The sequence below is a fragment of the Bubalus kerabau genome, chromosome 12 (assembly GCF_029407905.1).
Source record: "Bubalus kerabau isolate K-KA32 ecotype Philippines breed swamp buffalo chromosome 12, PCC_UOA_SB_1v2, whole genome shotgun sequence".
Lineage (NCBI taxonomy): Eukaryota > Metazoa > Chordata > Mammalia > Artiodactyla > Bovidae > Bubalus > Bubalus kerabau.
This window is the reverse complement of record NC_073635.1, coordinates 23,603,837-23,617,600: the sequence shown is the minus strand read 5'-3', so window position 1 is coordinate 23,617,600 and position 13,764 is coordinate 23,603,837. Positions and strand designations below refer to the sequence as shown.

The 13,764-nt window shown below is 43.1% G+C and overlaps 1 protein-coding gene across 1 annotated transcript in view; it reads right to left on the bottom strand.

Annotated features, from left to right (window-relative positions):
• The window catches only part of LHFPL6 (LHFPL tetraspan subfamily member 6), a 236,704-nt gene that overhangs the window by 22,797 nt on the left and 200,143 nt on the right, over nucleotides 1–13,764 (bottom strand). The window contains exon 3 of the mRNA XM_055542306.1: nucleotides 4,741–4,839. Coding sequence (XP_055398281.1) covers nucleotides 4,741–4,839 — 99 coding nt within the window. The remainder of the gene's footprint in view (nucleotides 1–4,740; nucleotides 4,840–13,764) is intronic.

Here is a 13,764-nt window from a genome sequence, read left to right as displayed (position 1 = left end):
ACCCAATGAACTGTTATCTGCCAGGCTCCTCTGTCTATGGGATTTTCCAGGCAAGAAGACTGGAGTGGGTTGCCATTTCCTTCTCCAGGGGATCTTCTCAACCCAGGGACTGAACCCACGTTTTCGGCATTGCAGGCCGATTCTTCACTGCTGAGTCACTGGGGAAACCCACGAGGGGAGTAATACTGTCTTTCTAAATTCCTTCTTGATGCCATGTCCCCAGCACCCAGCCCAGGGCCTAGCACATTGGAAGCACCCAATAAATATTCTTTGGCTGAATGACTGAGTGAATGCACTCCTTAAATAATCTGTCAAAGTGGGAACAAAAGTGATGATGATTTCTTTCGGGACATGCTCGAAAGAGAGTAATCGCAGTTCAGTCATGGCATGCCAAGAAACTGACCTATATTCCACAATAAGGAGGCTGTGAGCCTTAAAAACACCAACACTTGCCAACCCTTGGGAGGAAAGATGCATCCACATGCTGTCTATGGAGAGGAGCAGAAACAAGCTCCAATTCGAAGCAGTAGCAGAGACAGGGTGTGGCCCTGGCAAGCAGTATGTAAGCCACTAAAACTGGGCATCAGAGCCATCCTTACAGAGTATGTTCATGCTCCCCATGCAGGGGGTGGCTCCTAACCCAGCTCTAGGGTCCGTCCACGGGTGCTCCAGAATCTGTGACTTCACTCACGCACTGAAGTTTAGCCCTCATCAGTGTTCCGGGAAACAGGAATACTTTCATAAAGGCAGAAAATGGATTGAGTTAGGTGGAAAAAGCATGATGGCACCTCTATGCCATAGTATGTCTTTAGGTTTCCTTTTGGAAGAAAAGATCACAGAGTCTGCAAAAATAATAGTAACCTGGAGAAATGAAACTCGATAAACCCGAAATACTTCTTCCAGGGACCCAGAACTCATTTTCTCTGTAGCTAATGCCAGTTTTGATTTTTTTTTTTCTCATCATCCAATCTAATAGAAATTTAAAAATAAAAATACCAAAGTTAAAACCACGCTGTAATTTTTAAAATTTTATTTATATTTAATTGAAGGATAATTGCTTTATGATATTGGTTTCATCTTTGCCATAATCAACACGAATCAGCCATAGGTGTACATATGTCCCTTCCCTCTTAAACCTCCCTCCCATCTCCCACTCTTTCCTACCCCTCTAGGTTGTTACAGAGCCCCAGTTTGAGTTCCCTGAGTCATACACATTCTGTAATTTTGAGATTGCTAAAACGGCTTTAGTGAGTTTATAACATAAGAAGTTATTATCACTAGTAAAGAGTCAAGTGTTTTGTTTTTCACTTTAAGTTCGACATTCAGAGTTTTAATCCTCAATGTTGTAAAGATGTAAGATCCTGGGGCATGGTAGCAAAAATTGCAAAACAGGATCTGCATTTCATTACAATCTGCTAATTAATAACACAATACACACCAGCTAGACATCAGCAAGAACAGAGTTCTCACCAAGCTGAGGCCCAGGTGAAACAGCGAAGAATTCCTCAAATACTAGAGAAAGAAAGATGCTGAATACTATACTGAAATATCTCCCTTGGACACGGTTTGCATTTGGGGAAAAGAAAAAAGGAAAGGCTAGTTTCATGCATTGGAGAAGGAAATGGCAACCCACTTCAGTGTTCTTGCCTGGAGAATCCCAGGGACAGGGGAGCCTGGTGGGCTGCTGTCTATGGGGTCGCACAGAGTCGGACACGACTGAAGTGACTTAGCAGCAGCAGCAGCAGTTAACTTTTTACCTGCATTTGTCCCTTCTCTGCATTCACGGCAATCACAAACTCATCTAGACTCAGGACAGTGTCACCTCCAATGAGGGAAGGATGCACAGACAGAAATCTCTTATTTTTTACCCATGCAAATTGAGTGGTATTTCAATAACCATCTCCTCTACCCAAAGAGCCAGTAGTATTCCCCAGAGGGAAGCAGGTGTTTGTCATCCATTGAATCAAACAAAAACTGCTTCATTTTCAAATTCACAGACATTTTACATGATATCACATCTGCCCACTTTTCTCAGTATCCAACAGATTTTTTTTTCCTATAAATTCTTTTACCAAGCAGCATGCAGGATATTAGTTCCCTGACCAGGGATTGAACCCCCACCTCTTGCAGTGGGAGCATGGAGTCTTAACTCCATGACTGCCAGAGAAGTCCCCTTTTTTTAAAAGAAAAAAAAAGTTCTAACATAAAAAATTTTTCAATCACTTGGATTATAGTAATACTGTTGTAAGACCAATTCCATTGAGATTTTTCTTATTAGAAAAAATTAATGTGAAAAGCAGATGTATGTTTAAGTTAGTGACTCACTATGTGCTCAGTGTCCAAAAAAATCTGTCGATCCATAAATTAGGGAAAAATAAGTTGGCTATTGTTTGGCAATAAGTGTTTTATGGACTCATAATTGTCAATCTAGTTATCACCAATTCTAGAAAAACATCCTAAGAAAATAATTCAGTCAAGAGAAGACTTCTCTTCATTAAACTACTCCTACCAAGATGTTTCAAAATAACAGAAACTGAAACAGACAAAATATCCACCTAGAAAGAAGTCAACACGTGGTTAAGTAAATGTAGGTTTCTCAATCAAGTATTTGCTAACCATCACAAGTTACAATGGTGTAAATCATGTTGTATTATAGACAACATTTTTATAGGTTGCAATGATTTCTGGGCTCCAAAATCACTACAGATGGTGACTGCAGCCATGAAATTAAAAGACGCTTACTCCTTGGAAGGAAAGTTATGACCAACCTAGATAGCATATTCAAAAGCAGAGACATTACTTTGCCAACAAAGGTTCGTCTAGTCAAGGCTATGGTTTTTCCTGTGGTCATGTATGGATGTGAGAGTTGGACTGTGAAGAAGGCTGAGTGCTGAAGAATTGATGCTTTTGAACTGTGGTGTTGGAGAAGACTCTTGAGAGTCCCTTGGACTGCAAGGAGATCCAACCAGTCCATTCTGAAGGAGATCAGCCCTGGGATTTCTTTGGAAGGAATGATGCTGAAGCTGAAACTCCAGTACTTTGGCCACCTCAAGCGAAGAGTTGACTCATTGGAAAAGACTCTGATGCTGGGAGGGATTGGGGGCAGGAGGAACAGGGGACGACAGAGGATGAGATGGCTGGATGGCATCACTGACTCGATGGACGTGAGTCTGAGTGAACTCTGGGAGTTGGTGATGGACAGGGAGGCCTGGCGTGCTGCGATTCATGGGGTCGCAAAGAGTCGGACATGACTGAGTGACTGATCTGATCTGATCTGATGACCAACCTAGATAGCGTATTAAAAAGCAGAGACATTACTTTGCCAACAAAGGTCCATCTAGTCAAGGCTATGGTTTTTCCAGTGGTCATGTATGGATGTGAGAGTTGGACTGTGAAGAAAGCTGAGTGCTGAAGAATTGATGCTTTTGAACTGTGGTGTTGGAGAAGACTCTTGAGAGTCCCTTGGACTGCAAGGAGATACAACCAGTCCATTCTAAAGGAGATCAGTCCTGGGATTTCTTTGGAAGGACTGATGCTGAGGCTGAAACTCCAATACTTTGGCCACCTCAAGCGAAGAGTTGACTTATTGGAAAAGACCCTGATGCCTGGAGGGATTGGGGGCAGGAGGAGAGGGGGACGACAGAGGATGAGACGGCTGAATGGCATCATCGACTTGATGGACATGAATTTGAGTGAACTCCGGGAGATGGTGATGGACAGGGAGGCCTGGCGTGCTGCGATTCATGGGGTCGCAAAGAGTGGGACATGACTGAGCGACTGAACTGAACTGAACTGAAGGAAGTAGAATGTCTCTACAAGTGAGGCGTACCTGAAATTTTCTGATTAGCACACAGAAAAGTTCATGAGTCCTTCAGCAAGGTGTGAATGGGGACCTACTTAACCAGACCTCTCCCTGCTCCTTGGTTCTCTATGGTCCCTGGATGGGCTTTCCTCACCCCTCTCCTCTCCCCCTCCCTGTGCTGTGCTTAACTTGACTCCTTGCCTGCATCATGCTTCCATCCATCACCAGATAATCCACATGCATCACTTTGTTCAAGACTCAGCTCCCTTCCCATGTCTTTCACAAAGTTATATTTACCCTGGAGTGAAATTGCTTTATTCAGTTCCTCAGTCCTGACTGTCATTTTCTTGATCATTGTGTTTGTTTTGTCTTCTCAGACAGTGAATTCCACAGGCAGAGTTATTTTTAGTGCATGCAATGACTCATAAATATGTGATTTTGAAGAAATTAATCAATGAATATAAACTCAGCAGAGCATGGACCATTTCTTTTCTTTGTATCTACAGGTCTTCACATAGTGCAGACCTTCCCATAGTACATTATAAGTAACTGTTAGTCACTCAGTCATGTCTAACTCTTTGCGACCCCATGGACTGTAGCCTGCCAGGCTCCTCTATCCATGGAATTCTCTAGGCAAGAATACTGGAGTGGGTTGCCATTCCCTTCTTCAGGGGGTCTTTCCGACCCAGGGATCAAACCCAGGTCTCCTGCATTGCAGCCAGATTCTTTACCATCTAAGCCACCAGGGAAGCCCATATGATAAATAGCTCTTCACTAAACAACTGGAGGAATGAATGTATGTGTATTGCGTTATACACGTTTGCTGGCTCCAATCCTGGGATGTGTTTTTCTTTCCCGTCCTTTTTCCACCTTTTGTTTCTGTGGAAGATCAGAGACGTTTTCTTCTAAAAGGAGTATTACCCATGAAGAGAACTTACCCAGATCGAATTGGCCAGAAATGTAGCCACAAGTCTGCCGGACTTCCTCACTATCCCAGCCCAGAGGGTAGAGGGCGCAGCCAGCACCGATCAACAAGCCTGCAAAGACAAAAGACAAGAAGGCTTTAGCAATGCCCTTCTGGAGCCCAAGATAAAGGTACCAGGGACAAAAGATCAATATCAGCAATATGACAAAGGAACATAGGGTCTGCTTTTGGGAAAGCACCAACCAAGCTCCCTTTAGTGATCTAAGGTCAATTTAACCCCAAGAACAACTTCAAGTCTGCTTAAAAGGAGAAAGAAGAAAAAGAACAACCCTGATAGACATCTCAGTCTGGTTCCAACTTTGCCTTTTAAAGCATTAAAAGCCTTGCAAATCCTGTTTAGGAACTACAATCCAGAAGCCCTTTTTAACCACTCTTGTAAAAAGCCAGCCCAATTCCACCATCAATCCATGTAAACAAGTAATTCGAGTGCCAGCAAAAGACCTCATCGGTTATGCTTCATCATTCATCAGATCTTTTTTCCAATTTAAGTATCAAAACAGAATGTTTCAGCATCATCAAATTTTACCCAGGGCAGAGACAGTATAAGATTTTCATGCACCACTTAGGCACATTGATTGAACTTGTGAACTGGGCTACAGCTCTCGTATTCTCTTGAGAAGGTAAGAATCATCAAGTGTTCATGTGTCCTGGAAATACTCAAGAAGACGGCCGCTGATTGGGATCTCAGTGCTTCTTGCAGCAGGTTTGCTAATTAAACTGAAGCCAGTGATGGATTTATTTTCATGTAAGTCAGGTTATCATGGCAGCTTACTCTGAGCCAGTCTTTAGCGACTCATTCAGAGCCACTGATTAGTGAGTCTTTGGTGTTGCATCAAAGCCTAATATGGTCTTATGAGAAACTGAATGAGACGGAGTGAAAGAAAGTGAAAGTGAAGTTATTTAGTTATGTCTGACTCTTTGCAACCCATGGACTGTGGCCTACCAGGCTCCCCTGTCCATGGGATTTTCCAGGCAAGAATACTGGAGTGGGTTGCCATTTCCTTCTCCAGGAGACCTTCCTGACCCAGGGATTGAACCCGGGTCTCCCACATTGTAGGCAGACATGTTACAATCTGAGCTACCAGGGAAGCACTGACCAATTGAAACATAGGGCTAAACTGAAAGTATCATTTTGTCATGTTAGTCAACGAGTATAAACATCACTCATGGGACTTCTTTGGTGGTCCAGTGGTTAAGAATCTGCCTTGCAATGCAGGGGAGGCGGGTTTGATCCCTGGTTGGGGAACTAAAATCTCATATGACATGGAGAAACTAAGCTTGTGCGCTGCACCTAGAGAGTCTGTGTGCCACAACGAGCAACTCCCCGTGCTACAACTAAGACCTAATGCAGCCAAATAAATAAATAAACATCATCGGCACACACGGTCTGACTGTCTGCAGGATTGTGGGTAAAAAGGCACTAAATGAGGGAGGCTCCTAAATAAGAAAACAGTTATTGTGCTAACGCATAGCCAGAATGCTGGAGTCCCCCAAGGCATCTCAAGGAGACCTTCAGTATTTGTGGACTGAGTCTCTTCCTGTCCCCCTTCTGCTTCTCCTCCACCCTTGGTAGGTGACTTGGTTAGTTGTAACCAGACAAACCATCTGTTTCCTCACAGACATCTAAGGAGGAGCTGCTTTCTACCCCTCTCCCCCAAACTCCATGCCAAGCTCTCTGGAGAGATAACCCACAGAAACGGATACACATTTCCCGCCCTGCTGCCCCTCCCTCTGACTCAGCCCTTGGACCACAGTCAGACGAGCATCTAATAGAAGGACTGTGATCCTAGGGAATCTGACAGAATGTGGTCCATAAGAGAAGGGAATGGCAAACCACTTCAGTATTCTTGCCTTGAGAACCCTTTGAACAGTATGAAAAGGCAAAATGATAGGATACTGAAAGAGGAACTCCCCAGGTCAGTAGGTGCCCAATATGCTACTGGAGATCAGTGGAGAAATAACTCCAGAAAGAATGAAGGGATGGAGCCAAAGCAAAAACAATACCCAGCTGTGGATGTGACTGGTGATAGAAGCAAGGTCTGATGCTGTAAAGAGCAATATTGCATAGGAACCTGGAATGTCAGGTCCATGAATCAAGGCAAATTGGAAGTGGTCAAACAAGAGATGGCAAGAGTGAATGTCGACATTCTAGGAATCAGCAAACTAAAATGGATTGGAAAGGGTGAATTTAACTCAGATGACCATTATATCTACTACTGCGGGCAGGAATCCCTCAGAAGAAATGGAGTAGCCATCATGGTCATCAAAAGAGTCCGAAATGCAGTACTTGGATGCAATCTCAAAAACGACAGAATGATCTCTGTTCATTTCCAAGGCAAACCATTCAGTATCACAGTAATCCAAGTCTACGCCCGAACCAGTAATGCTGAAGAAGCTGAAGTTGAACAGTTCTATGAAGATCTACAAGACCTTTTAGAACTAACACCCAAAAAAGATGTCTTTTTCATTATAGGGGACTGGAATGCAAAAGTAGGAAGTCAAGAAACACCTGGAGTAACAGGCAAATTTGGTCTTGGAATACAGAATGAAGCAAGGCAAAGACTAATAGAGTTTTGCCAAGAAAATGCACTGGTCATAGCAAACACCCTCTTCCAACAACACAAGAGAAGACTCTATACATGGACATCACCAGATGGTCAACATCGAAATCAGATTGATTATATTCTTTGCAGCCAAAGATGGAGAAGCTCTATACAGTCAACAAAAACAAGACCAGGAGCTGACTGTGGCTCAGATCATGAACTCCTTATTGCCAAATTCAGACTTAAATTGAAGAAAGTAGGAAAAACCACTAGACCATTCAGGTAGGACCTAAATCAAATCCCTTATGATTATACAGTGGAAGTGAGAAATAGATTTAAGGGCCTAGATCTGATAGAGTGCCTGATGAACTATGGAATGAGGTTCGTGACATTATACAGGAGACAGGGATCAAGACCATCCCCATGGAAAAGAAATGCAAAAAAGCAAAATGGCTGTCTGGGGAGGCCTTACAAATAGCTGTGAAAAGAAGAGAAGTGAAAAGCAAAGGAAAAAAGGAAAGATATAAGCATTTGAATGCAGAGTTCCAAAGAATAGCAAGAAGAGATAAGAAAGCCTTCCTCAGCAATCAGTGCAAAGAAATAGAGGAAAACAACAGAATGGGAAAGACTAGAGATCTCTTCAAGAAAATTAGAGATACCAGGGAACATTTCATGCAAAGATGGGCTCGATAAAGGACAGAAATGGTATGGACCTAACAGAAGCAGAAGATATCAAGAAGAGGTGGCAAGAATACACAGAAGAACTGTACAAAAAAGATCTTCATGTCCCAGATAATCATGATGGTGTGATCACTTACCTAGAGCCAGATATCCTGGAATGTGAAGTCAAGTGGGCCTTAGAAAGCATCACTACGAACAAAGCTAGTGGAGGTGATGGAATTCCAGTTGAGCTATTTCCAATCCTGAAAGATGATGCTGTGAAAGTGCTGCACTCAATATGCCAGCAAATTTGGAAAACTCAGCAGTGGCCACAGGACTGGAAAAGGTCCGTTTTCATTGCAATCCCAAAGAATGGCAATGCCCAAGAATGCTCAAACTACCGCACAATTGCACTCATCTCACACGCTAGTAAAGTAATGCTCAAAATTTTCCAAGCCAGGCTTCAGCAATATGTGAACCGTGAACTACCTGATGTTCAAGCTGGTTTTAGAAAAGGCAGAGGAACCAGAGATCAAATTGCCAACATCCACTGGATCATCGAAAAAGCAAGAGAGTTCCAGAAAAACATCTATTTCTGCTTTATTGACTATGCCAAAGCCTTTGACTGTGTGGATCACAATAAACTGTGGGAAATTCTGAAAGAGATGGGAATACCAGACCACCTGACCTGCCTCTTGAGAAATCTGTATGCAGGTCAGAAAGCAACAGTTAGAACTAGACATGAAACAACAGACTGGTTCCAAATAGGAAAAGGAGTATGTCAAGGCTGTATATTGTCACCCTGCTTATTTACCTTAGATGCAGAGTACATCATGAGAAATGCTGGACTGGAAGAAACAAGCTGGAATCAAGATTGCCGGGAGAAATATCAATAACCTCAGATATGCAGATGACACCACCCTTATGGCAGAAAGTGAAGAGGAACTAAAAAGCCTCTTGATGAAAGTGAAAGAGGAGAGTGAAAAAGTTGGCTTAAAGCTCAACATTCAGAAAACGAAGATCATGGCATCCGGTCCCATCACTTCATGGCAAATAGATGGGGAAACAGTGGAAACAGTGTCAGACTTTATTTTTGGGGGGCTCCAAAATCACTGCAGATGGTGACTGCAGCCATGAAATTAAAAGATGCCTACTCCTTGGAAGGAAAGTTATGACCAACCTAGATAGCATATTCAAAAGCAGAGACATTACTTTGCCAACAAAGGTCCATCTAGTCAAGGCTATGGTTTTTCCTGTGGTCATGTATGGATGTGCGAGTTGGACTGTGAAGAAGGCTGAGTGCCGAAGAATTGATGCTTTTGAACTGTGGTGTTAGAGAAGACTCTTGAGAGTCCCTTGGACTGCAAGGAGATCCAACCAGTCCATTCTGAAGGAGATCAGCCCTGGGATTTCTTTGGAAGGAATGATGCTAAAGCTGAAACTCCAGTACTTTGGCCACCTCATGCGAAGAGTTGACTCATTGGAAAAGACTCTGATGCTGGGAGGGATTGGGGGCAGGAGGAGAAGGGGAAGACAGAGGATGAGATGGCTGGATGGCATCACTGACTCGATGGACGTGAGTCTCAGTGAACTCTGGGAGTTGGTGATGGACAGGGAGGCCTAGCGTGCTGCGATTCATGGGGTTGCAAAGAATTGGACACGACTGAGCAACTGAACTGAACTGAACTGATCCTAGGCAATGCCTGCAAAGAATCACTGCAACTGCAAATCACACACTCCAGGACCTGTATGCAACGGTATAGATATGAATGGTGCTGAGGCTGAAGAATAATTCAGCAAGCAATAATACAAGGTTTGCTGACTAAGCAAATGCCTCAGTGACCGGTTTCCTTAGGCTTTTTGCCTTAGGATAAATTTTACAGTATTCTGAAGACAACTCCAAGCTAGCGTTACCTGCCATCCGGTAAAGACAGAATTAATGAGGATGCCAAAGTTTGTGTACACTGAATTCCCCGAGTGTTGAATAAATAATGTGGCATCATTTCCATGAGAGTCAGTTCTTAGTAAGTTCCGTCACTTTCTGAGATCTGGCGAGCAATTTTTAAATGATGATACATGCAGAAATGCAGTTAGATAGAAAATGTTCAAGAGCAAGAAAAGCAAAGGACAATAACATTTAAATGATGAGTGGTCCCTTAATCTGATAGGCAAACAAATAAACAGTCTCATTTGCTAATGTTCTTTCAGTATGGTAGAAAAATGTGTGTCAGGTGTTCATGAAACAAGCTGCTTTCATACAATATAACGATCCCATAACTTGGGAGACTAAATTGAGGCAAACTTTTCAGTGCCTATATATGGAAGGACTATCATTCCCTAAATAGTACAACACATGGCAGTCAGAGTTCTTTTGTAGAATATTGGGCTGTCTTTGTAAAACTACAAAATGTAGATTCAACCATATAAATTAGAAACAATTTTATACATAAGAAATCTGTGTTAGGTGTAAGAATTTTTTAAAAATAAAATACCATGAGCATATGTTCACATTAAAAAAGTATTCTGTGGAGGGCAACTAGCTTATCTGGATTTTACTCTTAATATTTATGGAGCCTTTGTTTTGTTATCTGCTAATGTTTGCTGACAGTAAAGATACTGCAGAGTCTGAAGATTTGGGAAACATTTCTGGAAAAAAAATGCAAGCTGCAAACTCATTAGGTTAAGTAGTCATTGAAATGACTAGGTTCTGTAGGGGGATATCTGGCCTCCAGACACCTTGCTACCATAGTTCATCAAGATAGAAGCAAGTCTCAGACCAAATTCAGCGAACTCTACAACAGTTGTTTATTAGCAGGCTGGGACAAAGAACAATCAGATGTCCAATTCTCTAAATGCAGTGAAACCCTCCCTCCAATTCCATCAGAGAATCACTCTAACAAGTACCTTCAACACATAGTAAATACAACATATATTCAGACAGAAGGATCAGGGACATCGCTCATCAAATCAGACAGTATCTTCCACTAACTGGAATGGGAGAGGGCACTGGGGGCAAGAGTGCTACACCTGTACACCCCATCCTACAGCCCGGAGCTACTTGTAGCTAGTTAAGTTTAGATTTAAGTTAATTAAAATTAAATAAAAATTGGACTTCCCTGATGGTCCAGTGGTTAAGAGTCTGCCTGCCAGTACAGGGGACACAGATTCCATCCCTGGTCCAGGAAGATTCCACATGCCAGGGGGTGGCAGGCAACTAAGCCCACAACTACAGAGTCCACGTGCCGAAACCACTGAAGCCTGCATGTCCTAAAGCCCGTGCTCTGAAACAAGAGAAGCCATTGTGATGAGAAGCCCATTCACCACAAGAGTAGCCCCCACTCTTGTTAACTAGAGAAAAGCCCATGCAGCAAGAAATATCCAGCACAGCCAAAAATAAATAAATAAATTAAAAAAAAAAATTAAATTAAATAAAAATAAAATTCAATTCTTCAACTGCCCTAGCCACTTGGTGCTAGTGGCTACCATATTGGACAGTGTAAAATACAGACCATTTTCATAATCACAGATTTATTTTGAGCTGAAAACAGTCAAGGCCCCAAAGATGCAGGATGAAAGTTTGACCTTCTCTCTAAGTGCCTAACGGAGAAGGCAATGGCACCCCACTCCAGTGTTCTTGCCTGGAGAATCCCAGGGACGGCGGAGCCTGGTGGGCTGCCATCTGTGGGGCCGCATAGAGTAAGTGCCTAAACAAATACAGATAGAGGGCCTTTTTAGGAGCAGAGATATCACCAGAGATACCTGCAAGTAATATGGGCAGGTGTGGTGGGGAAACTCTAGACAGGGCCTAAAGATCAGAGTCCACTCTATGTCCCACTGTTTCTGCCTGGCCCAGTAAACATTTACCAAACCTTTGCTTTTCCATCTCCATGTCAATTGCCTTCCTCCTCTCTGAAGTCCCAAATGACTAACCCCTAGCTTTCTCTTTGTCTTAGCTGAGAATGATATTTAAAGTGAGTGATGCTTTTGCCATTTCAGGGAATTACTCAATTTTTCCTGAGTCCCTCTCATATACACATGTTGTTAAACATTTGTTTTTCTTCTCTTAATCTGTCTCATGTCAAGCCAATTTAATTCTTAGACCAGCCAAAAGTATCTAGAAGGGTAAAGGAAAATTCCTTCCTCTCCATCACTGGGCTGGCCAGATTCTTACACTCTGTGCCTGATAATGCTTGTGAATAAGCAAAATCATCTTTACTCTTTAAGATTCTCCTTTTCTAGTTGGGGCTAGAAGCCAGGAAACTACATTTCAAAAACTCACCTGCAGACTTCACTGGTGATCTAGTGGTAAAGAATCCACTTGTCAATGCAGGAGACACAGGATCAATTTTTGATCCAGGAAGTTTCCACAAAGCATGGAGCAACTAAGCCTGGATAGCATAACTACTAAGCCTGAGCTCTAGGGCCTGTGCTCTGCAACAAGAGAAGTTGCCACAATGAGAAGGTCATGCTCCCCAACAAAGAATAGCCCCTGCTCACTGCAAGTAGAGAAAGTCCATACAGCAAAGAAGACCCAGTGCAACCAACCAACCAACCAAACAAACAAACAAAATCAAAAAACTGTCCTGCTAGCAGAAGCTCTGGCTTATAGTCAGTGAGAAGGTAAAAGGGAGAGATAACTGGTTCCAAATAGGAAAAGGAGTATGTCAAGGCTGTATATTGTCACCCTGCTTATTTAACTGATATGCAGAGCACATCATGAGAAATGCTGGGCTGGAAGAAGCACAAGCTGGAATCAAGATTGCTGGGAGAAATATCAATAACCTCAGATACGTAGATGACACCACCCTTACGGCAGAAAGTGAAGAGGAACTAAAAAGCCTCTTGATGAAAGTGAAAGTGAAACTGGAGAGTGAAAAGGTTGGCTTAAAGCTCAACATTCAGAAAACGAAGATCATGGCATCCGGTCCCACCACTTAACGGGAAATAGATGGGGAAACAGTGGAAACAGTGTCAGACTTTATTTTTTTGGGCTCCAAAACCACTGCAGATGGTGACTGCAGCCATGAAATTAAAAGAAGCTTACTCCTTGGAAGAAAAGTTATGACCAACCTAGATAGCATATTGAAAAGCAGAGACATTACTTTGCCAACAAAGGTCCGTCTAGTCAAGGCTATGGTTTTTCCAGTGGTCATGTATGGATGTGAGAGTTGGACTGTGAAGAAAGCTGAGTGCCGAAGAATTGATGCTTTTGAACTGTGGTGTTGGAGAAGACTCTTGAGAGTCCCTTGGACTGCAAGGAGATCCAACCAGTCCATTCTAAAGGAGATCAGCCCTGGGTATTCTTTGGAAGGACTGATGCTGAGGCTGAAACTCCAATACTTTGGCCACCTCATGAGGAGAGTTGACTCATTGGAAAAGACTCTGATGCTGGGAGGGATTGGGGGCAGGAGGAGAAGGGGACGACAGAGGATGAGATGGCTGGATGGCATCACCGACTCGATGGACATGAGTTTGAGCAAACTCCTGGAGATGGTGATGGACAGGGAGGCCTGGCGTGCTGCGATTCATGGGGTTGCAAAGAGTCGGACACGACTGAGTGACTGAATTGACTGACTGAAACCGTATTTCCCATTGGCAGCTGCAGCCAGGGATGTGCCTTTCTGCAGTCTATAAGTGAGATATGGGGACTGGCTTCCTGGCATTCCTCTCAACCTCACTCACTAATGGCAGATCATAAGCTGCCCTGATGTTTGATCCATGCACTTCCTCAGCTCCTGAATTCTACAAAGGAGCTTCTGTGACTTTCACTTCCC